Below are 22,128 nucleotides of genomic sequence, written 5' to 3' on the forward strand. Positions count from 1 at the left end.
AGGTCAGGGCCTTCCTTAGCAACTCACTTCTTTAATTTCAGAATCCACAGAGGTAAGTCCAGCTTAGACCAAGCGGCCGAGTTCTCTTCAAATGAAATCTGTGCCAGTATTTACTCCAGGAAGGCAAGAGCCCAGCCCTTCATGACTCCTGAGATCAGGAATGGCTGGTGGTTAGGAGGTGCTCTCCTGGCCACTCTAGCTGTGTGGGGCACTCCCTGCATATGTGGGGCACACATGGCCTGTGCACACCACCCACCTACAAGCTTGGGCGGCTCCAGTGGGAAAGACAGGAGAGGGAAGCAACATTTGATTGAATCTGAGCCAAGAGGGCCAGAGGCTGAGGAAGGTACCCCCACAGCAGCCTCCTGAGCAAACAGCACCTGGGGGCTCTGCCCAGTTGGGACAAAGGGTGAGGCTCCCAGCAACAGTTAAGAGAGATGGCATCCCCTGGGAGAGGGAGGCCTGGGGTTGGGTGACAGGGCTTCCACACCACCACTGCACCCTTGGCAAGAATGAGCAGATGTGGAGAAGAGGAATGCCATCAATGCGCCCCCCACCTCGGGTCCCTGTGCTCCCCACCCCACAGTTCTTCCTGGAGTGCCCTCTGCACTCCTCCCAGCAGGCTGCTCGGCTCCTTAGGCCGGTCTGGGATCCCTGCTGGTGCCACTCCCGAGGTCAGCACGTCTGCATCCGCACTGGCTGCAGGAGGAGAGGCTCCCTGCAGAGGTAAGGCAGCAGGCACTAAAGGGGGAAGGGGGCTCTGGTGGCCCCCGGTATGTCCGAGGAGGGGGTGCGCAGGCGGCGCAGCGTGGCAGCTGGGTGCGGAGGACAGCAGCTGCTGGGAAGAGCTGCAGTGGAGCCCAGGAGGTTCTGCTGGGGGAGCGTCTGGAGGCAGCGGAGGTGCCCGGCGAGCGGTCCCTCTGGAGAGTCCTGGCGGGTCACCCGCCCTGCAGCCCTCTCCCTGGCCACGCAGGATCTTTGGTTTAGGCCTTGTGGGTCCCTTCTGCCTCCAGTAGGGCAGGTGTCTGTGACCAGAGCCATGAGCCCAGCGAGGTCCCCGTGGGAGGGTCCACATCCAGGAAGGTTGGCCCATTGGCCCAGGGCCTTGGGGACGCCTCCCCAGCCGATTCACCTGGGTCCTCATGCTGGCCACTTCCTGAGCCAGGCCTGCCAGCGCCGTGGCGAGGCGATCCAGCTTCTCTGCGAGGGCAGCACCGAGGCTGTGCAGCTCCTGTTGCAGGGGCTTCCCACAGTGGCACGGCGGCTGCGGGGAGGAGGCTGGCAACACTGGAGGCGCGGCTTCCTGAGGGGGCAGCTCCGGAGGTGGAGACTCACGGGGTGGCTCAGGCGGGACCTGGGGGAGCAGCCTCCCATGGGTCTTGGCTAAAACCAGAGCAAGGACCGGTCAGAGTTCCTGGTTTGTAAGGAACTCTCTCTCCCCAGAGGTCCCCTGAACCAAGGGCACTCAGTACCCTGCCTCCTCCAAGGCCCGGCTTCTAGAAGGGAAGGAAGGTGAGTCAGGCCTGAAAACACTGATGCCAATGGTTATGGCATGAAAACTGGCTACATCTCCTGGCTGTTCCCCAAACTGATGGGCAGGATCTACCACAGGTTGGGTTTGGGTTTCCATGGTAACCAGGCTTTCCTAAACTGCGGTCTTCCCACCTTCTAGGAATCTGGTGGGTCTTTGTGTTGTTAATGAGACCAAATGGCAGCCCTGCCCTAGGAGTCAGTGAGAAGGGCCCAGAGCCCCTGGACAGCATGAGACCAAGGCCATGGGAGCATCAGGAGATGGGCCAAGAGGGCCAGGCCAGCCAAGGGCCTTCTGCGCATTTTTTGTGGGGTGACTGTGGGGCCACTCCAGAACTCAGTGCTCTTGGTTACAGGCAAACCACAAGGGTTCCCACCCACTTCTGCCTTTACTTTCCCCATTCAGAAGTTACAGATTCATAGGAGTCATAAGGTTTTTTTTTTTTTTTTTTTTTTTTTAAAAAAAAAGATCACCTAATCCTTCACCCTAAATTCCCTTGGAACTGGTCCCAACCCTGGGCAAACCACAAGAAAGGCTTGGCCAGGCACTTGCCATTCCTAACCTGTTCAGCCCCAGGCTGGCTGCAGAGATGCTTTCTTCCCTGTTTCTCTGGGCCCCCAGCTGTGGCTCTGCCTTTCTCTTTTCGGCACCTCCAAGGCTTTAAACCGAGGAAAAAGTGAAGACTGGAGTAGCTAAAGGACCCAACCGCTGTTTGGTCAAGTTCATCAACAAGAATCTTGGCCTGGAGACCCCGGCCAGGACTTCTACAGAGGACAGGCAAGGCTCGGTGGCCCCAGGCAGCTCAGAGCTCTCAGCAAAGCGGTGGCGCCTGGACAGAAGCCAACACCCTGAGCCAGTAAGAGAACCTGCCGCAGGCCGCACTGAAAGTTCCTGGTGTGGGGTTGTCCCCAAGTGACCCAGGGCACCAGATGCCAGGCCCCCTGCATGTTTCCACCATGGGTCCACAGGGGCAGGCGTGTGACATGGAGCCAATCCTCTCACAATGACCGCAGCCAGGTCATCCTGGCCTCAGTTTCCTCACCTATTCTCTAAAGTCCCCTCAAGCCCAAACTGATTCTTCACTTCTCAATTTCCACCTCTAAAGGGTGTATCTGCTTTTATGAAAATCCCAACTGGTTCTGTAATAAAACACTGAAATGAAATATGCAACCTGAAGTGGCTTACAGGTGAGACTTTTCCTACCCATCACCCAAACGGTGACCCTGGACGGCTGTTTTCCCCAAGCGGGGGCTCTGGGTCCTGGCCTGTGCAGAGGGAATGGGGGAAGCCACCAGTTCACCTGCAACTCTGGGTCTTCCATGTCCAAGCTCCAGGCCTCTGGACGCTTCACTAACCCTGGGCCTTTTCTCCAGCCGAGAAACAGGGCAGGGATCCCCAGCTGTACCTGTAGAAAAAGCACAGAGACCCTGGGGCAGGGAGACGATCGTTTGGCCAGAGCCATTCTGACATACCCTAAAACAATCTCAAACTCTCAACTTTCAAACCATGACTAAATGAGATAGAAGATGGACACTTGGCCCACGAGGGAGGCTAATTCTGGTGGAAGGGCCCGCTGTGGTGCGTGTGTGTGGTGTTCCTGCCCGGTCTGCAGGGGGCTCCGGCAGGAGGTAGTGGCTGGAGAGGCAGCTGGGAAAAAGGACTCTCATCTGTGGGTCATGCCCCAGTGAGACCTCCGAGGGTGGGCTGGGGCATCCTGTGGTCCATACCCAGCCCACTCTGCCATTTTCCGCTAGGCCCACTGGGGAGTGAGGAATGTGGTACGGCCCGGGCCTACACAGACCAGCGCCAGGCTGTAAATGAAGCCAGCAGCAGGAGCTGGGGAGAGCTCCCTCCACTGACCATTTCTGGCCTCTTCCTCCTTCTCCCTATCCTCTACCACTGCCTCTCCCTCCTCCTCCTCCTCCTCCTCCTCCTCCAGCACTCCTGAGGGGGCCAGGCCAGCAAGTACTATCTAAACTCTCTTTGCTCCCAGGCAACTGGGACCTGTCTCCTGTCCCATCTGCTTTTCCCGCTGGGAGCAAACACTGGCTCACAGTGAGATTGAGAAGCAAGGTGACCTGGGGCAGCAGGCGGCATTTCTAGCTTTCCTAATGGGACACTCTCCAAGAAGTCCCCCCAGCTGGGGAAATCTCACTTTTGAGACTTTTGTTACTGATGCCAAGTTTTAAAAGCATACACTATTATCGTATAAATACATCCGTATCTGTCTCCATGCACGCGTGTATATTAGCAAGTGCAAACACTGTGTACATGGCTTCAAGTGGGTGGCCCAGACCTCCCTGCAGCTGCTCACCAGCACCCCCGGCAGCCCCGCCCTCCCTCTCGGACACAGCTCACCTTACAGGGAACTAAAGCACGGCCAATGTGCAGGACTCCCTGGCAAAAGCCAGGCAAAGTGACAGGCAGGACTCAGAGGATCCAGTCTGGACTCCTGGCCCTCTGGGGGACGCATGGGCGCCCCCTCAGGAGACCCCAGGCTCACCTGCACCAAGGCCGCTGCAGTACCTGGGCTCTGTTCTCCTGGGGTCTTCACCAGGGCTGCTGCCACTGCTTCCAGCAGGGGTCCCACCAGGACATGGGGACAGAGGGACAGGAGGCTTACAGCTGGGAAGGCGGTCCCTCTCTTAATGTCACAAACAAAGCTGGCATCAGAGTGGTGACTGGCGCTCTAGCACACACCCCGCTATCCTCCCTTTCCGAAGAGGCTCACCCTGGAGGAGCGGCCTCCAGAGCTCGGGCTCTGGCCTCGGGTCTTCTCCTTCAGAGCCGCTGAAGCTCGAGCTGGAGCCGGGGCTGGGGCTGGGGCTGGGGCCTGCCACGCAGGCGAAGCGCAAGGGCCGTACAGGCAAGATCCCCCTCAGGGCGCTCTCCAGGCAGTGCAGCGGGGAGGGCTTGGGGGCAGGCCCTGAGCAGGGGACCAGAGAGTGCTCTGTCATCAGCCTGAAGAGAGCCAGGCCTCTGCCTTAGGGTCTGGGCACACAGAACTGGTCCCCTTTCAGCTCAGCCCACACTCAACATGAGTTCTAGGGGACCCTAAATGGCTGCCTCTCTTGCCACAGAAAGAGGACAAAAGTGAAGCCAGAGCCTGGCCAGGACGCCAGCAGCTTTGGAAAGTCTGCTGGGGAACTTTCTGGAAATCTCCAGTCCTTGGAAGTCATTAGCAGTCTGGTTCTAGCCAGGCTTAGGTCTCACAGGCCAGGCGGCCTCTCCCACCAGGCAGGTACCATCCCTGCACCCCGGTATCTCATAGGGGCCAGCAGCCCAAGGGTGGGACTCAGTTAGGGTCCATCCTTGTGTGATGGGAGAGTCAGCAAAACCACATTTATTTAGCAAAGGTATCCCACCAGGCCCTGTGGCAGATCGAGGAAGGAATTCTGCTGGAAGTTAAACCAAGCAGCAGCAGTAGACAGCGGGAGCCCCTCAAGAAGCTTCTCCACAGGAGAAACCCAATGGATGGACACAAACAACGATCTTCCCGACCCCGCTCCTTGTCAGCACTTTGTGACACTTTATCTTCTTGTTTAGCGAACCTCAGTTGCTGTTTGGCACCAGCTTCTGTCCTCTGGGCAAAGGATGAGAGATGGGGAAGGAACAGAGGGACAGAGAGGGGAAGTCTATTTCCTTGTCAAACACTTTAACTAAAGCATGGTTGTCAGTACCGAAGGCAGGTGCCAGCTCACCCTCTGGGAGCCACCTCCACACTCCTGGCCTGGTGGCCCCAGGGTCTTTGAGCCCCCGCTGGTGGCAGGCGGGGACGCAGCTGGAGGTGAACACCTGTGGGCTGACCAGACGGAGGCTCCGGGTGGGCACTTCTCCCCTACCGTGCCCAAGACGGGCTGACTCCCAGGCCTCGGCCCTCAGTCCTGTTTTAATGAGAAAACAGAAGGCCTGTCAGCCCCACGGGGCCTCGTGCTGCCACAGAAGGGACAGGGAACAGTCTCTGCCATTGCTGGGCTCTCGGGCACACCAGTGTCAGGTGTGGGAAACACCCACCTGCCATGTTCCGGGGAGCGCCCGAACCCTCCAGAACCTCTCTATTCCCAGACCCAGCTGCGTGGAACCCTGGGCTCAGAAACTGGTGCCCAGACACCAAGGCACATGGGGCTGGCACGGCCGGGACAAGGAGCCAGCTCCAGCCAGGGCAGTGGAGCCACAGACAACGGCACTAAGGTGTCCCCATCACTCAGATGCCAGCAGGTCTGCACGTGTGTGCTGAACAGACTTTCCGGCCTCCAACAAGGCTCAGCCCAGGCCTATTTCCAGAGCACCCTGTTGGCTCAGGAGCAGATATGAGCCCACAGGTGCAGCGCCCAGGGCATCCTCGGAGCAGCCCTGTCTACACCCTGGGCCCCGTCAGCCGCTATTACCTTCCTTGTCTGCTGTCCAGTTCCTGGGCTCCACTCTCCTCGGTCCCCTGTCTGCTGCTGAGGAGCAGGGCCAGGCAGGCCGCAGCACAGGCACAGGTATCTCCTTGAGACAGTTCTCCAGACCCTGCAGTGGGGAGCTTCCTGGCGGGCTTCCTGTGAAGATCAAACATTCACAGATGACGGGGGCTGTAGCTCGTAACTCTGCAAACCGCAGAAGCCTCCCCTCTTCTGCTGTGCCCAGGGAAGCAGGGTCACAGGAGTGCTGGGCACAGAGCACTGGACGTGTCAGTCCTGGCTCTGCGGCGGCCCTGCTTTGGCTGCCGTGGAAGCAGCCGGGCCTATCCTGGCCACCCACACAGAAGCCTGGCCTGTGGCTGTCAAGGTGGCATTGTCCACAGGTGTGGGTTCCAGTCCTCCTCAGCACACCCAGCTGCCACTACTGTGAGGGACGACATCCTGTGTCCCCAGCACAGGGGATCAGGGGATGGCCCCACAGATGGAATGTGCTAAGACTTCCTTCACCACTCACAGAGGGGAACAACGCAGGCCCCCTCGCCTCTGGGCCATGGCAGGCCCACATGCATGCAGCTTCAACTAGGAAAGAACTAAATACACCGTAAACATCCTATTTCCAGTGACAGCCGTGCGAGTAACAGGAACTAGATGAACTGAAACTCTAGAGCGAGGAGAGCCCTTCCTAATAAAGCGGACAGTGCTGCCACTCTCTTTCCTGAAAGCGTTTGCTGATGATCCTGGGCCGAGGCACAGAGCGGGAGGGAAACCCGCAGCGCTTCTGAATGTCCACGGGCTGGAAGGGCAGGTGGAAACCAGAGGACCTCCACGTGCATTTTCTCCACAGCACATCCGCTGAGTTCTGGGGCAACAGAGGGAGCCGGGAGTTGTCTGGAAGCTTCTGAAAGGCAGTGTGAAATATCCTGCAGTTTGGGTTACTTAGTAAACAAAGTCCACCCAGGCAGGACACATGAAGCATGCTACTGAATACCACACTGCTGTCCCAAAGAAGAAACTGGTGCTGGTGGCCAAGGAATATGAAAAGTATAGAAAGGAGTCAAAGACAAATGCTGATGACAAAGGCAGCCTGGAGGGAGCATGTACAGATGCTGCCCTCTGTGTGAGGAAGAGGAGGGGAATGAACTCGCAGCAGTGGCAGGAGGGGCTGCAGCGCCGAAGACTTCATTTTTCCCACATAACCTTTTATAGCTTTTGAACAAAGCTATGTGATCATATTACCTATGAAGTCAGTTGCATTTTGGGGGAAAAGCCCCACACCCAAGGGGCTAACCCCTAGTGGGGCTTGGGAATTCAGGCTGCTGTGGACACTGGCAGGCCCCACAGGCCTGACCAGAGCTGTGGCTGCTGCGAGAGGCCTGTTCAGTAAATATGTTGGCAGTCAGGACAGAGGTGAGGACAGAGGGACTGGTGTCGGCAGGACAACACAGACCAAGAGGGCTCGGATTAACCGGGTGGGGGAAATAAAAAGGCCAAGAGGAGATGCTGGAGTCCTGCAAGATCCTCAGGTCTGCAGCAAACGCGACTGGAGTGACCGGGGCAGGCACAGGTCACCAAGCACACTCCCGAGTGTCTCTGACACGAACCTCACTGTATGTTTTCCTAAGCTGGGCGTCAGTTTGATATCACAGGCAATTCTTTGTGGTTAGGGTAAGGAATTCAATGCAAAAAGGAATTTTTTATTTATATTTATTTATTTATTTTTGAGATGGAGGTCTCACTCTGTCCCCCGCGCTGGATTGCAGTGGTGTGATCATAGCTCACTGCAGCCTCAAACGCTGGGGCTCAAGTGATCCCCTGCCTCAGCCTCCTGAGTAACTGGACTACAGACTACTGGTGCCACTCCACCCAGATAATTTTTTAAGTCTTCTGTACAGGCTGGGTGCGGTGGCTCATGCCCGTAATCCCAGTCCTTTGGGAGGCTGAGGCAGGCGTATTGCCTGAGGTCAGGAGTTTGACACCAGCCTGGCCAACATGGTGAAACTTCTTCTCCACTAAAAATACAAAAATTAGCTGGGAGTGGTGGTGGGCACCTATAATCCCAGCTACTCGGGAGGCTGAGGCAGGAGAATCACTTGAACCCAGGAGGCGGAGCTTGCAGTGAGCCGAGATTGCGCCATTGCACTGCAGCCTAGGCAACAAGAGTTAGACTCCATCTCAAAAAAAAAAAAAAAAAAAAAAAATTTCTGTATAGACGGTGTCTTATTATGTTGCCCAGGCTGGTCTCAAACTCCTGGCCTCTACTGATCTTTCTGCCTCAGCCTCCCAAAGTGCTGGGAGTACAGGCGTGAGCCACTGTGCCCAGCCCAAAAAGATTTTAAAAGAAATCTTAGATATTGTCCTGTCCCTTCTGAGACAAGTCACTAAAACGGAGCCGCCCAAGAAAAGCCCTGCATCTGCTCCTGCCTCAGTATCCCTGGCTCTGCTCCCAGCACTGGCACGGGAGTCTGACCCAGTCAAGCCACAGGGACTGGGCAAGGGGCCTCAAGTCCTCTCTCAGGATGAACCCCAGCCTCGGGCTGGCCTAGCTCACCTTTTCCAGGCTGCTGCCCCTGGCTCCCCACAGGGCTCCCAAAATCCAGGTCCCAGTCAGTGCTGCTGGATGAGGAGAAGCTGGTGGGGGTTCCTCGGGGGGCTGGGGGCCGGGTGGGGCCATCTCTCACACAGCCCTGCAGGCTCAGAGGCAGAACAGGCTCTCTGGTCGCTTCTGTAGGGAACAGCACAGTTGTGGTCACCAGGAGGCTCACTGGAGAGGAGACCCCTGGGCCATGGGGTACACGGGCACCAGAAGACCCTGCCCCAAAGTATCTCCCACTGCGGTTTCCCTGTGGCACAGATTAAACTCCCATAGCGCGTGACCCACAGAAACCCCACAGTGAGTCTCGTGACTGGAGAGAGTTCTGAGAGAAGGAAGTAGGGCAGGAAGATCTGCACTGGCTTTCGCCACATGCAGGCAGCTGTCTGGGGGTGAGTATGAAAGGCAGCCTGGCGGAGTGGGCCTGCGCCTCAGGAGGCTGGAGAACATAATGACCTGACAGTCCTCAGCATCTGCCTCCACTGCTGTGCCCAGGGACACGCCACCCTGCACCCATGGCCACAATCTACCTTCACCATGTGATCTGTGGGGCTGCAGTTCAGGCCTCTGAGACCCAGAGTCTCCTGGCTGGGGGTTCTGGGAACAAGAAGTGGCCAGCAGCTGGGAAGGTGACGACCCACTTGGGGGAATGCCCTTCAGACAGGCTTCCAGGGCTTCCAGCGGTGAGCTTGAGGCACTGGCAGCTGGAACAGGAGAGAACACCCTGTCACCATCTCCCACACATCCCAGCTTTGCCCATCAGACCCCTGGCTGGCTCCACCCGACGTGCCTTCTGCAAGGTTGATGAGTCCTGCACCAGGCTCTGGGACCTGCCAGGCAAGAAACCCTTCTGTGGGGGACTGATCTGCCCTTGCCCCCTACCCTGCCCCTGGAAGGCATGAAGACAGGAGGGAAGTGAGGAGGGCCACGCGTCAGCAGGGGCAACTTCCGGGGCCAGGAATCACTGCAAAACAATGGCCGCGAGGCAGCAGGGGCTTGGGCTGAGGAGGCTGTGGATGAAGGGATTCTCTGCTTGGGAAGAAAGGCCAGGGGGCGGCTCCCTGCTGAGAGCTGCTTCCCTGGGGTTGGTGGAACCTTGCCAGGGACTGACAAGCCCATGGGGAAGACCACCAGAGCAGCCAACCCCAGGCCTCACCTTGAGCCTCAGCACCCCAGCTGGGTTGGGGGACCCCTCTGGTGTCTCCAGTGGCTGAGGGACTGAGGGGCTGCCTGCCAGGCTGACAGGATGCGGGTCCTGGGGGGCTCTGGACCCAGCTGTTCTCCATCTTCACAGAGAGCAGGCTGCCAGCTCCAAGACCAGGACGGGCAGGAGGGGTCAGGAGGTGTCCAGGCCCTGCGGGAGGAGGCCAGTGGGAAGCCCAAGATTCAGGCCTGGACTCACCCTGAGAATCCCTTGAGGTCTTTATAGGGTTAGGAGGGGCTTCCAAAGCCCGTGTGCCTCCACGGCAGTCACCGGATCAGAATGCTGTCACTTGTCAATCATCAGCAGAGAGACGAGTCACACGCCTCCTCCCCCACCATGGCCCCCTGCGGTGCCCCCAAGGTTTCTACCAGGCGTGAAGTCGGCCCTCCCTGGACAGCACCAATCACATCTTTCTCCATGGCCAGCACACCTGACTCAACCCAGCTGCTCAGGGCTTTGTTCTGAGAAGCTAACAGCTGAGGTGACATGCACGGAAACGTGAACCCATGTGTGGGCCGGGTGGGTATAATTAGGATTTGGGGTTCCCAGCCCTCACACACGGCGGAAATCCCAAATCTCAGTTATACCAACCTGACCCAAACACACAGGACCCCAAATCACAATGAGGAGCTGTGTGTGTGCTGGGCTAGAGCTCCGTCCTCTATTTCTTGATCTGGCTCCCTCCCCACTTTCCTTTCGGAATGTCCAGCTCCTCCTCTGGGAGCCAGCCTGAGAATTATCAAGTGCTGACCGAGCCCCTCCCACGCAGCTCGCTCCATTTACACAGCGGGGATCTCCCGCATCTGGCTCCTCTCCCTGAAGGGCCACCGTGGGGCCTGAGTGTTTATGCTGGGGGCCACCTATAGCCCTGCCTGGGGCACGGTAACAGAGGACGTCTGGGGGCCCTCCCAGCCCAGCGAGAAGAATTTACCTCCAGAACCCCTTTTCCAGGCCCCTGGATTCTCCTGCAGACGTGGGTTCCCCGCTCCCGGGGGACTGGGATGCCTGTCCTGGGCCTCGGGGAGCTCCTTCAGACAGTTTAGCAGACCCTGGAGGGGACAATCCCCTGAAGCTGCCTCGGTCTTCACTAAAGGAAAAAGGAACATGTTTTCACCTGGAGCCCAGTGTCCTCAGCCTTCACGACAAACAACAAGCGGAATAAGTGAGAGGGGCGTGAGGCCAGCTCTGAAGATGAGGATCCTCCAGGGGCTCACTGAGTCTTCCCGGTGCCTGGGTTCACACACCTGCCACAACTGGACAGGGCAGAGAGGGAAGGCATGGAAGTCGCCCTGCAGGCAGACATGTGGTATCGCTCTGAGGACAAACTGAAGGAAGTGGGCTGTCGGGGTCACTGTTCGAGACAGCTCTGTGGGTCCTGAACAAAACTTACATTTGAGGAAAATGGAGTTGTACAATAAGCACATTACTGCAGCTAAGCTCACTGCGGCCCTGTGAGTGGGAACAGCCTAGGCTCAAGGCGTCAGGAGCCTGTCAGGGTCTGACTCCACAACCTGTGCCCTGGCCCCTCCACCATGCCGTCCAGAGCCCAAGCCCACCCCATGCATCATGCCTGGCATCAATGCAAAGCGACATATGAGCTCTGCAGCTCTTCCCCTCGGGTCCCGGGTTGGGAGGAGGAAGGGACATGAAGAAACCAGGGCAAAGCCTGCTTCCAAGTTTCCTTTTCCCAGCTGACCAAATGCTGTCCTTAAGAGAGCCACCTGGCTCCAGAAAGGTGACAATGGCAACACAGCAGTGGCCAAGCTGGTAACGATCCCTAAGGGAGACAGTTTGGAGCAGGAGGAATCGCTGTTGAAATGCAAACCAAGCTTCAGAGACCTCAGCCTGAGGCCCCAGGACTCACCTGCCCAGGGCGGGCTCCCAGACCCCAGGTCTGTTCTGGTTAGCCTGGACGTGCCCAAGCTGGGGAGAGGCGGCAGGAATCTTGGGGATGTCTCGGGGTGCTGGGGCCCAGGCACGAGGATTTCCTTCAGACAGTTGATGAGGCCTTGCAAGGGGCTGTTCCCAGGAGAAATTCCTGTAGCACACACAAGGTGGGCCGGGGTCAGTGCAGTCCTGACGGGGCACCCAAGAGTGCTTCAGCAGGCACTCAGGTCTCCGGGCGGCTGAGATTCCCGCCCGTGAGAACACAGACAAGGCCTGCCTCGTGGAGCTGCCACCAGGCCCAGGCTGGGGAGCAGCATGACCTCCTCGCGTGAACTAAACACACTTGCCCATCACCACCCCACTGAGGAAAGCCTGCCCCTCACCGGCCTCCGAGGTCCCTCTCTCCTGTTCTCTGCGGCTCTTCCTCCTGCTGGGGCTAAGGGTGGGAGGGCTGGGCTCCCCGCCCGGGGCTCCCGGGGCTCCTGGGCCTTCCTTCCTTGTAGGCCATGGTTTGTCGCCAGTTTCTGTTGCAGGAGAACACAAGAGGGCCTTTCTAGCCCCAGCTCCAGACTCTGGAAAATCACCCCAGATCTGGTCCCCGAAGAGGACAGCCTTCTCCAGCTACCCAAGTCCCTGTTCCAGGAGGGCTGAGGGCTTTCACCATTTCTTTCTGGTTTAACTGTAAACAGCAAGACTGTTGGTTCACTGTGAACACCCCTAGGCCCTTCCCCGTGAGCCCAGCCACTGAATTTGGCTCAGCAAGTGATGCTGGCAGTCTCGACATGTAGACCACAATCCCACACTCATGCTTCTCAAACCAGGGCACACAGAACCCCAGAGCAAATGTGCCCGACACCCCCTGAACACCAGATGAAACCACAGCTAAATGGGGTATGTTTTTTGGGAATGCCAATTTTATTCCATATAAATTTGAATTATATTTTATAAAAACAGACAAATGCAAAATTTGTAATAAGTTTTAAAAATAAAATGAGACCCCAGAGAAATCCTAGGAGCTCGCCTGGCCCTGTTCTGCAGTTGGGGTTGCTGTGATGAGATGGTCTCCAGTGCACACAGGTATGTGAATGTTGCCGGCCGTGGGCCTGCATGTGAGAAACTGCCGGAGGCTTCTGTGTTCAAAGTGCTCAGTGATCAGCGGGGAGGAGAGGCTCCCCAGGGGCTGAGCATCACGCCTCCTCTTTGGTGTTTACACCAGAGGCTAAATATGTGGTCCTGCTCCCTGGGGCACTTTGTCAACAAGAAAACAGAGCAACAAGGGAACTGAGTCCTAGAAAAAAATGAAGAGGGCACAGGGTCCAGGTCCCCTGACGCCATGGTCAGGGCTCTTGAAATGCTGGTTCTCCCTGTCCCTGCTGTGTCAGACTCACTGATGGGGAGAGGACTTCCCTGGACCCCGTCACCAGTTGGGCCACTGGAGCACAAGCTGTCGGTGGGCGTGGCGGCCAGGCGGGGCTGGCTGGCAGGGCCATCTGGAAGGCAGCTGAGCAGGCCTCGGAGAGGGCAAGGCTCTCTTGCCACAGCTGCTGTCGGGAAAGAGGGAAAAGACAACAGCTGGTAAGATGCCCCTAACATTGTCACACTGTCACATTCTGGGTCTTTTCCTTCCCATGTGCTGCTAACAATGACCAGGATGTCAGCCAGCTATGCGTTGTCATCACTGGGCTCTGATGGGGCCACAGTGGGTGGAGGGTGACAAAGCCACACAGAAACTACCATGAGAAAGCCCGAGCTGCCCTCTCACCAGCTATGGCCACGCACTCAGAGGGCGGCACACGGCCTAGCCGTGAGGAACAGCAGATGACTCTGCCTCCCCGCCTGTGCCTGGGAGCCCACATGCAGTGCAGTGCCGTGGACTTGCACTTCATCATGGGGAGTGCAGAGGAGGCTGCGTGCACTGGCCCCGCTGTCTGACTTACCCTCGGGGCTCACTCTCTCTCCATCCAGGCTGGCTCCCCGGCTCTCGCTCTCGGGGCTGTCCATAGCGCCCTTGACTTCCCCAAACAAGAACTCTGGGATCTCCTTCACCAGCTGCACCAGGGCGGTGAGGTGCAGGCTGTGCCGGGGCTGTCCCCCTGCGGAGAGGCCACAGTGACCCCGCACCCCTGCGGCTGCTCAGCACTCACACCTATGTGCGTGTTTTCACACCCAGCATCTCACATAATCCTCCCAGCCACAGGAGAAGCAGCCAGAGGAGACACCATGTCCCATGAGATATAGAGGACTTGGGCTCAGGCCAGGTGCTCTGGCCAAGGGAAAGCCAGGGCATGGGGGCAGGGCCTGGGTAACAGGGCTCTTCTGTTCTGCATTACTCGTTAATCTCCCTGCCTCCCAGGGGAATGCCCAAGCGGGCTGCCGCCACACTTCTCCCACCATCTGGGCCCTCTGCCTTTTCAGCACCCCCTAAATGCCTGGCCTTGCCCAGTCTGGGCCAGTGGAGCATGTCCACCATCTGAGGTCTTGGGATGTAAGCCTTGTGGCAGGACTTTTGGGAGCTGGGGCAGGTTCTGCAGGGGTGGCTGTGATAAGGCTTCAGGGTGGTGGCAGGTGGGGGGCCTGAGGCAGGAGGTACTCTCCAGGGTGACCCCAGGCTTCCTCTGAGTGCTTCTCTGCATAACAGGCTTCCAGCCCAGAGTGATGAGAGGTGAAAGTTCGGGAGGTTGCAGTAGGGGAGCCAGGGAGGTGAGCGGCTGGACTGAGCCGGCTGAGGTGACACATTGCCCGGGCCTGACGATCTATAAGTGGGAGGAGACGCCCAAAGTCTGACAGATAACTTACACTGGGGACCTCCGCCACCAGCAGGCTCCTGCCCCTCATCAGCGTGGCTCCCTCCCACGACAGCTCCTCCAGACTCTGAGGGTGACAGGAAAGCAGAGAGGGGGAGCAGCTCAGCTGTCCCTGGGAAAGAAGAGGGAACTGTGGCCCTGGGAATGGAGTGGCCTCTGCTTCGCACACAGTTGGGTAGCACCCCAGGCCCCTGCATGTCTGTGCACATTCACGTGACCACTTAAACTCAAAGAACCACAGAGTGGCTGGAACCTCAGAGGCCACCGCATACCCCCACCGAATTGTACCTAGAACCCGGTCCTGGGAGATAGAACAGCAGCAGCGGGAACGATCCCCGTGTTCATTTCACAGATGGAAAGACTAAGGCTGCCAGGTCCCAGGGACTCCGGTTTCCCTTCCACCGCCCACCAGGCTCCTGCCGCACATGCTGCTGCCTCCTGTCCTTACCCACGGAGACCAGCGTCTCGTAGTTCTCCCGCATCACGTCCCGGTAGAACTCCCTCTGCCCCTCCTCCAGGAGCCGCCACTCCTCCTCCGAGAACCGCACTGCCAAGTCCTTGAAGGTGATGGACACCTGCAGGCACAGTCTCCAGGGGGGTTAGTTGTTCCATCCCAGAGGGGCCAGCCTAGCTGTCCCTGCACTTGGTGACCCCACCTAGGCCTCCAGGTGCACACTCCAGGATAATAGCCAGAGCCGGGGGCAGGGTCTGACATGCAGGAATCCCCTCAGGAGACAGCGCTGGGGGTGAGCTGTGTCTCTGCAGAGACACGCTGAAGTCCTAACCCCCACGCCTATAAGCAGGACCTTATTTAGAAACAGGGTCCCTGTGGATGGAATTACTTAAGATGAGGTCATGATCCTAAGTAGGGGGGTCCCTTAGTCCAGTATGACTCATGTCCTTATCAGAAGAGACACAGAGACAGACACACAGGGAGAAGATGGCTGTGTGAAGACAGGCAGAGACTAGAGTAATGCAGCCACAAGCCAAGGAATGCCCAGGGCCACCAGAAGCCACAGAGCCTTCAGAGGGAGTGTGGCCCTGCCCACACTATGATGTAGGGCTTCACGCCTACAGGGCTGTAAGAGAATACATTTCTGTTGTCCACCTAGTTTGTGTGCTGGGTTTAGAGAGGTGCTCAGAAGAAACCTGGGGTCGCCCTTGGAAGCTTTGGGTCACCAGGCGCCTCTACACTCTGTACTCCTATCTCCTATTCTCTGTACTCATCTCCTCCTACCCTGTGGCTTTTTAAAGTAACAGGAACATTTTTGTCTACGTTTCTTTAAAAATGGTCCTTCGGCTGGGCGCGGTGGCTCACTCCTGTAATCCCAGCACTTCGGGAGGCCGAGGCAGGCGGATCACCTGAGGTCAGGAGTTTGACAGCAGCCTGGCCAATATAGTGAAACCTTGTCTCTACTAAAAATGCAAAAATTAGTCAGGTGTGGTGGCGGGCACCTGTAATCTCAGCAACTCAGGAGGTTGAGGCAGAAGAATTGCTTGACCCTGGGAAGCGGAGATTGCAGTGAACCGAGATCGCACCATTGCACTCCAGTCTGGGCAATACAGCAAGACTCCATCTCAAAAAAAAAAAAAAAAAAAAAAAAGTCCTTCAGTGGACTTTAAAGTGGCCATCAGACACTAGAAAATGACCAGCATCAATAGGCTTGAATTTAAAATTATGGCAAAAATTAACTGTGCAAATTAAGCAAACAGAAGGTAAATTATGGGAAGGGTCCTTCCTGTTGAGAAATGAGTGTTAAACTATTTATTTGTAAGAATGAATTATTAAAGAAAACGAAAACGCTCCTAATAAAGCAAAGACAATTCACCTCTTGTTTCATGTGCTCAGCACAGCTATTTTAATTAATTAATAAAGACAGGATCTTACTATGTTGCCCAGGCTAGTCTTGAACTCCTGGGCTCAAGTGGTCATCCCAAATTGGTCTCCCAAAGTGCTGGGATTACAGGCGTGAGCCACCGCACCCACCCAAGTCAGTGATTCTACAAACTGTCCCAGGCCGGGGGTGATGGCTCACGCCTGTAATCCCAGCACTTTGGGAGGCCCAGGCAGGTGGATCGCCTGAGGTCAGGAGTTCAAGACCAGCCTGGCCAACATGGTGAAACCCTCTCTCTAATAAAATACAAAAATTAGCTGGGCGTGTTGGTAGGTGTCTGTAATCACAGCTACTTGGGAGGCTGAGGCAGGAGAATTGCTAGAACCTGGGAGGCAGAATTTGCAGTGAGCCAAGGTCACAACATTGTACTCCAGTGCCTGTTTCAAAAAAAAACAACAACAAAAAACCGTCCCTGCCACTAACCGGCAGCCTTGATGTCCACTCACTGCCGGGCTCTCTGCCTGTTCTCCCTGAACAGCTGTTAACTTGTCCCACGCAGTCACACCTACCAATGTTCCTCTCTGGCCAGGCTGCATCTACAACCCTGGCAAGGGGCACCCCCTCCAGTGACTGCCTGCCTGAGGCCCAGAAGCCCAGAGGCCCATGGGCAGTGAGACGCCCTAGCCTTTGCCTCCTGCCTCAATGTGCAGACTCTCCCTGAGCCTCTGCGGCTCTGGCCCAGGTATGGTCACTCCCTCTCAGGCACAGTCTCAGACACCCTCCAAAACTTCTCTCAAAGAGTTATTTACATTTCTTCCTAGTGTCTTGGAACAGAGAAAATGTAGCCAACATCAGGGTCTATGCAGAAGAGCACGCAGAGCGGCCCGAGACTGCTGTCCTTAGGAAGGCCTGCTTGCCAGGAGGGCCCCGGGCTGGCTTCCAGGCATTTAGGTGTCAGGAGGCTTCCTACCATTCCCTAAACAATGGAAGTGGCTCAAGGTGCCTAGATTGAACAAACAATGTGGTGTGTGCCACACCCCTGCTTTCTTTCTGGGAGTCTGGAATTTTGGTTCATGCCAGGCAGAGGGCTCCCACATGACACTCTGGTGGCTCAACACAGAGCTGGCAAGACAGGTCTGAGCTCTAAGTAAGAACATGATACCAGCTGTGTTGGTTCCACTGGTACCACCGCTGACCTGATGTGGAAGTTAAGAGGTTCTGGACCCAGAGACCGGGCAGAGCACGGTGGCTGGGGCTTAGCCTCAGTAGCCAGGCTGCCAGAATTCCAATCCCTGCCTTGTTTCGTGTTAGTTATGAGACCTCAGCCAAACAACCCATTTGGGCCTAAGCGAACTCATCTATAATACTGGGATCATAACAACCTACCTCATAGAGACATTGTGAAGACAAAACAAATACAGGAATAGTGCCTGAAACAAATGCAGGGACTATTAATATTAAGAGCTATGATTAGTAATACTGCAGCCAGGCCTGTCTGCCTAACACCCGCTTGCAGGTCTGAGCCCGCCAGCTGAGCTCTTCCACACACTGCTCCTGACCACCGGTGCCTCTCTCGCTGCAGGCTAAATATATCCCAGCTCTTCCAGGAATCTGTAAGAGATGCTTTCCAGGCCTCTCACCATCTCAGCCTCAAGACAAACTGTTTTGTGACAAAATTCTTACAAAATGCAAATGGGAACTGACTGTGGCCAGGGTAAGCACTTCTGCCAGTGGCCTCCCTCTGCCCAGAAAAAGCAAAGGAAGAGTGAGGGTTTTGTGTGTGAGGGAGTGAGCAAGTGTGAGTGTGCAAACACCTGGACCACAACACTCATCTTCGGGAGGAGGAAGGCCACCACTGGCTGGCTCTATCCACACACCACCAGCCTTCCTCCTTGGGCCCCACTTCACCTCCTTCCCCCAACCACTGGAGAAAAGCTTTCTGGCCTGACCCAGGACTGTTGTAACCGGGCAGCTTCCTAGCTCACGGCTGCACATTGGTCCTCCTAACACACCCTTCCACAGTGTCACTAGCCCGGCACAAAAACTGCAGCTTCAGTGCCTGCTGGACCTGCCCCTCTCTCACAGTCCTTCCCAGCCTAGACCTGCTCTCCCAGTGGGCTTCAGGCTCGGGCTCCCAGACCAGACCCTGCCCCAGGGCCTCTCAACCTGGAGGCTGTGCTCACATCCCCCTGGGCTTCTGGGAACCCTCCCTGCTCCTCTCCACCTGACTGTGACCTACCACTCCCCAAGGTCACCCCTGGCCACCTTCTCCATGAAGCTACACGGTGTAAGGATATTCCCCTCCCCGAACATCAGATCTGAAAGGTCAGCCCAAACTCCTCACTTTACAGAACGGGAAACTGTGGTATGAGGAGGCCCTAGGATGGGGCCATGGGCATGTCTGAGCGAGGGTGTCCCTGGGCTACTTAACTGTGCATCCAGACCTGAAAAGGACACTTGACTGTCCCTGCCCAACAATATCCAATTTGCCTGGCCTCTCCCTTCTCCCCAAATGCTTAGGGGCACTAATGATACCAAGGGCCTGGCACTGTGTCTGCTCTGCCTAGTCACTCGCTGTCCCCCATCCATGCTGCCTCAGACTGGCCAAAGCTCAGGAGCCACCACAGTTGCAGAACTGGCTCCAGGTGCCCATTCAGAAGGACGTGCAGCAGTTGCTGGTATCAGTACCAGATACCTGATGCCTCGCTGGTACCAGCACCAGAGTTTCCTGGCATCGTCACAGCCCACACAAAACCTAGCCCAAACGGTGCCCAGGCTATCACAGCCTGGGGCTCTCCCTCCAGTTCTCCGATCTAAAAGCCTTACCTGGAGGCTTCCCAGGACAAAACTTGGGGTTTGCTCTATCTTCTGTTTCTCCCCATTTCCACGTCCCCAGGCCCCGGGATCCAGGATTACACCAAGAATAGAAGTATGAGATTTACTCACTCCTTCCGAGGCCTTCATGCCCACTCTACCAGAATAACTTGTAATGAAAGAAGCCACGACAAGGGGGTTTCCCCAGGTGGAGACTGGGCCGTGGGTACCCAGGGGCGGAGAGCGGCAGAGAGATTGTCCAAGGACCTGAACTTCCCGGCACGAACCTCCGAGCATCAGGCCTGCCCCGCCTCGCCCAGTCGATCCCGAAGTTGGGGGCGGGGGGGTCCCAGCTCTTTTTCGCCCTGCCGCCTTCGGGGCTGCACTGCGCCGAGGGGTCCGCGCGTCCGCCTGCCTTACCTGGCGCGCCATCCCCGGGCTCAGCCTCCCCGCCACTCCTCAGTTTCCGGCGCGGCCCCTGGCGCGGGCGCGCGCGATCCTCGTCGGCGGCGCCCAGGTCCGCGCAGGAGGAGGCGGGGCCGGGGGGCCTGGGCCGCGGGGGAGGGGCGGGGTGGGCGCGACTGGGCCCGCCCCCGGCCTCGTTGAGCCCGCCCCGCGCGCCTCGCGTCCCTTGGCGGGTGGTGCCGTTTCCGCCCGGGGGCCGGCCGGCCGGCTGGCCGGTGCAGGCGCGGACTACACTTCCCAGAAGGCGCCGCGGCGCCGGCTCGGAAGCGGGGGGCGGAGACAGGGCGGGGCGTGGCGTACCTGGCTCCGGCCTCGTCCCCGTCCCCTCCCCTCGTCCCCGCCCCCAAGTGCGGGCAGAGGTTGCGCGCAGAGACCCGCCGGGCCGGCTGTGGGCGTGGAAGCCCGCGGGTACGCGCCGCACATCACTCATTCATTTCCCGCAGCCACCACTGAGCGCGTCCCATGTGCCATGGGCTGATGGTGGGGATGAAAAGGGAGCCGTCTTTCCCAGAGACCGCGGTCAGGGAAACCCGACCCGGAATGGAAGGGGTCGAGGGTCCTGCCGGGCGTGGGTGGGCCAGAGCAGCTGCCAGGCCCCCGCGCGTCCTCACGTTTTTCGCCCGCGCTCCCGCTTGCCACAGCCATGACCTACCTTCGTGTCGCATTTTGCGTGCCTGTTTGCTGGTCTGGTAACCCCAGTTATTCCTGGCACGTGGTAGACCTCAAATAAACGTGTGATGCGGGAAGGCAGCGCGGCCCACCCTCCTCTGCCTCCCCCTGCGCTTCCCGAGTTCGAAGGCCTGGTCCGGGCGGACGAGGCGAGAGCGGGGCTCTCCGGGGGTGCGGGTGAGGCGCAGCAAGCCTCGTTTTCCTGTCTGGAGAAGGACCCGGTCATTTTTATAGAAGGCTCCTGGAAGGGGGCCTGCGGGGCTAAGCCTGCTGTGCCAGACAGAAGCCTGGAGGGGAAAGGAAGCCTGTGGTCCCACGCAGAGGAGACTCTGCTCTGAGTTTGGAAGTCCCGTCCAGACCCTACGGCCCAGAGAGCGCTCTGCCTGGCAATATGGGAGGGAAGGAAAGGGAATTCCTCGCCCAGCCGCCCGGGGCTGGCCTTTGCAGCTGTGCCGACTGTGATCACCTCCCAGAACTCGGGTACTATGCCGACTACCCCTCGACCAGGCCTTTGAGGAAAGGCGCGCGCCCACCCGGGCAGAGCCCCCTCGGTCATGCCCGAGACACCTTAGACACAGGACCGGTGTGTGCGCAGCCTGCTGAACAAGGATTTGAAGATATCACAAGGCCCCACTTCGCAGAAAGGGGAAACTTAAAAGTCCAACTTCTCATCTCAAGAGCCCTACAGGCCACATGTCTCAGGGTAAGTCCCCGCCTGGGCTTTAGGCCGGGTCCCACCTCCGTGCCAAGGTGAGGTGGGCTCCTTACAGTAATGTAGTACTGTTCCCAGCTCCTCTCCACCGCCCACCCTCCGGCCTGGGATCCCTAAATTTTAAAACCCCCTAAACCAGGGGTCCCCAACCTTTTGGGCCAGGGCCCGGTTTTGTGGAAGGGAATTTTTGCATGGACAGGGAGGGGGGTTGCTTGGGGATGAAACTGTTCCCCCTCAGGTCACCAGGCATTAGATTCTCCTAAGGAGCCCGCATCCTGGATCCCGCATTCACAACAGGGTTCCGGCTCCTATGAGAATCCAGCACCTGCTGATCTGACAGGAGGCAGAGCTCAGGGGTAATGCGAGCAAGGAGGAGTGGCTGTAACTACAGATAAAGCTTCCCCTGACTTGCTCGCAGCTCACCTCCTGCTGCACTGCCCAGCTCCTAACAGGCCAGGACTGGTACTGGTCCATAGCCCAGGGGTTGGGGATCCCTGCCTTAAACGTAAACTCTTTTAGAAAGAAATCTCTATCCAAGTAAGATGCACCTTTATTTTAACATGTGCAGATTCTTGGCACCTCTTTGACTCAAACTTCCACTTCCTGGCTAGGCTTCCTGCCCCATTTGTGGGCCATCAGTCACTAAAAGCAGTTCACCAACATGAAATTTGCTGGATGGCCAATTATTTAAATTATGGAGACACTTCCTAGCACCCCCATCCCCCAAATTTTAGTTGCACCTTTGACCCTGCAGACCTGTGTTTACCTCAGCCCGTGTGTGTGCGTTAAAAAATAGTTGTGAAGACCTGTCCTGAACCAGGTTTATTGGGTGGCTCTGGACACAAAGGCAGGAGTGGAGATGAAACACATCTTTAAAAAATCCTTGACTGGGGCCAGGCACGGTGGCTCACACCTGTAATCCTAGCACTTTGGGAGGCCAAGGCTGGCGAATTGCTTGGGCCTGGGAGTTCTAAACCAGCCTGGGCAACATGGCAAAACCCCATCTCTACAAAAAGTGCAAAAATTAGCCAGGTGCAGAGGTGCACCCCTGTAGTCCCAGCTACTTGGAAGGCTGGGGTGGGAGAATTGCTTGAGCCTAGGAGGTGGAGGGGGATTGCAGTGAGCCAAGATTACACCACTGCACTCCAGTCTGGGTGACAGAGCAAGACCCTGTCTCAAAGACAAACAAACAAACAAACAAAAATTCAATAATT

The 22,128-nt window shown here is 57.3% G+C and overlaps 1 protein-coding gene across 20 annotated transcripts; it reads right to left on the reverse strand.

The window, feature by feature from the left end:
- Positions 1-11: 11 nt before the first annotated feature.
- KRBA1 (KRAB-A domain containing 1) lies at positions 12-19,612 on the reverse strand. 20 transcript variants are annotated; one of them, XM_031665041.1, is made up of 18 exons: positions 19,489-19,528; positions 17,641-17,684; positions 14,868-14,994; positions 14,412-14,531; positions 13,553-13,708; positions 13,004-13,159; positions 11,999-12,139; positions 11,593-11,766; positions 10,660-10,815; positions 9,681-9,878; positions 9,055-9,228; positions 8,483-8,656; positions 5,920-6,072; positions 5,233-5,415; positions 4,263-4,457; positions 4,035-4,175; positions 2,832-2,936; positions 12-1,383 (listed from the first exon to the last, which is right to left on the reverse strand). In XM_031665041.1, exons 3-18 carry the CDS (start codon positions 14,899-14,901, stop codon positions 542-544), a joined length of 3,102 nt encoding a protein of 1,033 aa, XP_031520901.1. In that variant the 5' UTR covers positions 14,902-14,994; positions 17,641-17,684; positions 19,489-19,528; the 3' UTR covers positions 12-541. The 20 variants fall into 20 exon arrangements, 17 of the variants coding, with proteins under 17 accessions (XP_031520901.1, XP_003896872.1, XP_009202418.1 ...); XM_021936394.2 differs by lacking the exon at positions 17,641-17,684 and adding an exon at positions 2,094-2,189 and having other exon boundaries at positions 1,271-1,383; positions 19,201-19,522; XM_003896823.4 differs by lacking the exon at positions 17,641-17,684 and having other exon boundaries at positions 13,004-13,156; positions 19,489-19,612.
- Positions 19,613-22,128: the final 2,516 nt, after the last annotated feature.

Source organism: Papio anubis, chromosome 4, assembly GCF_008728515.1.
Source record: "Papio anubis isolate 15944 chromosome 4, Panubis1.0, whole genome shotgun sequence".
Lineage (NCBI taxonomy): Eukaryota > Metazoa > Chordata > Mammalia > Primates > Cercopithecidae > Papio > Papio anubis.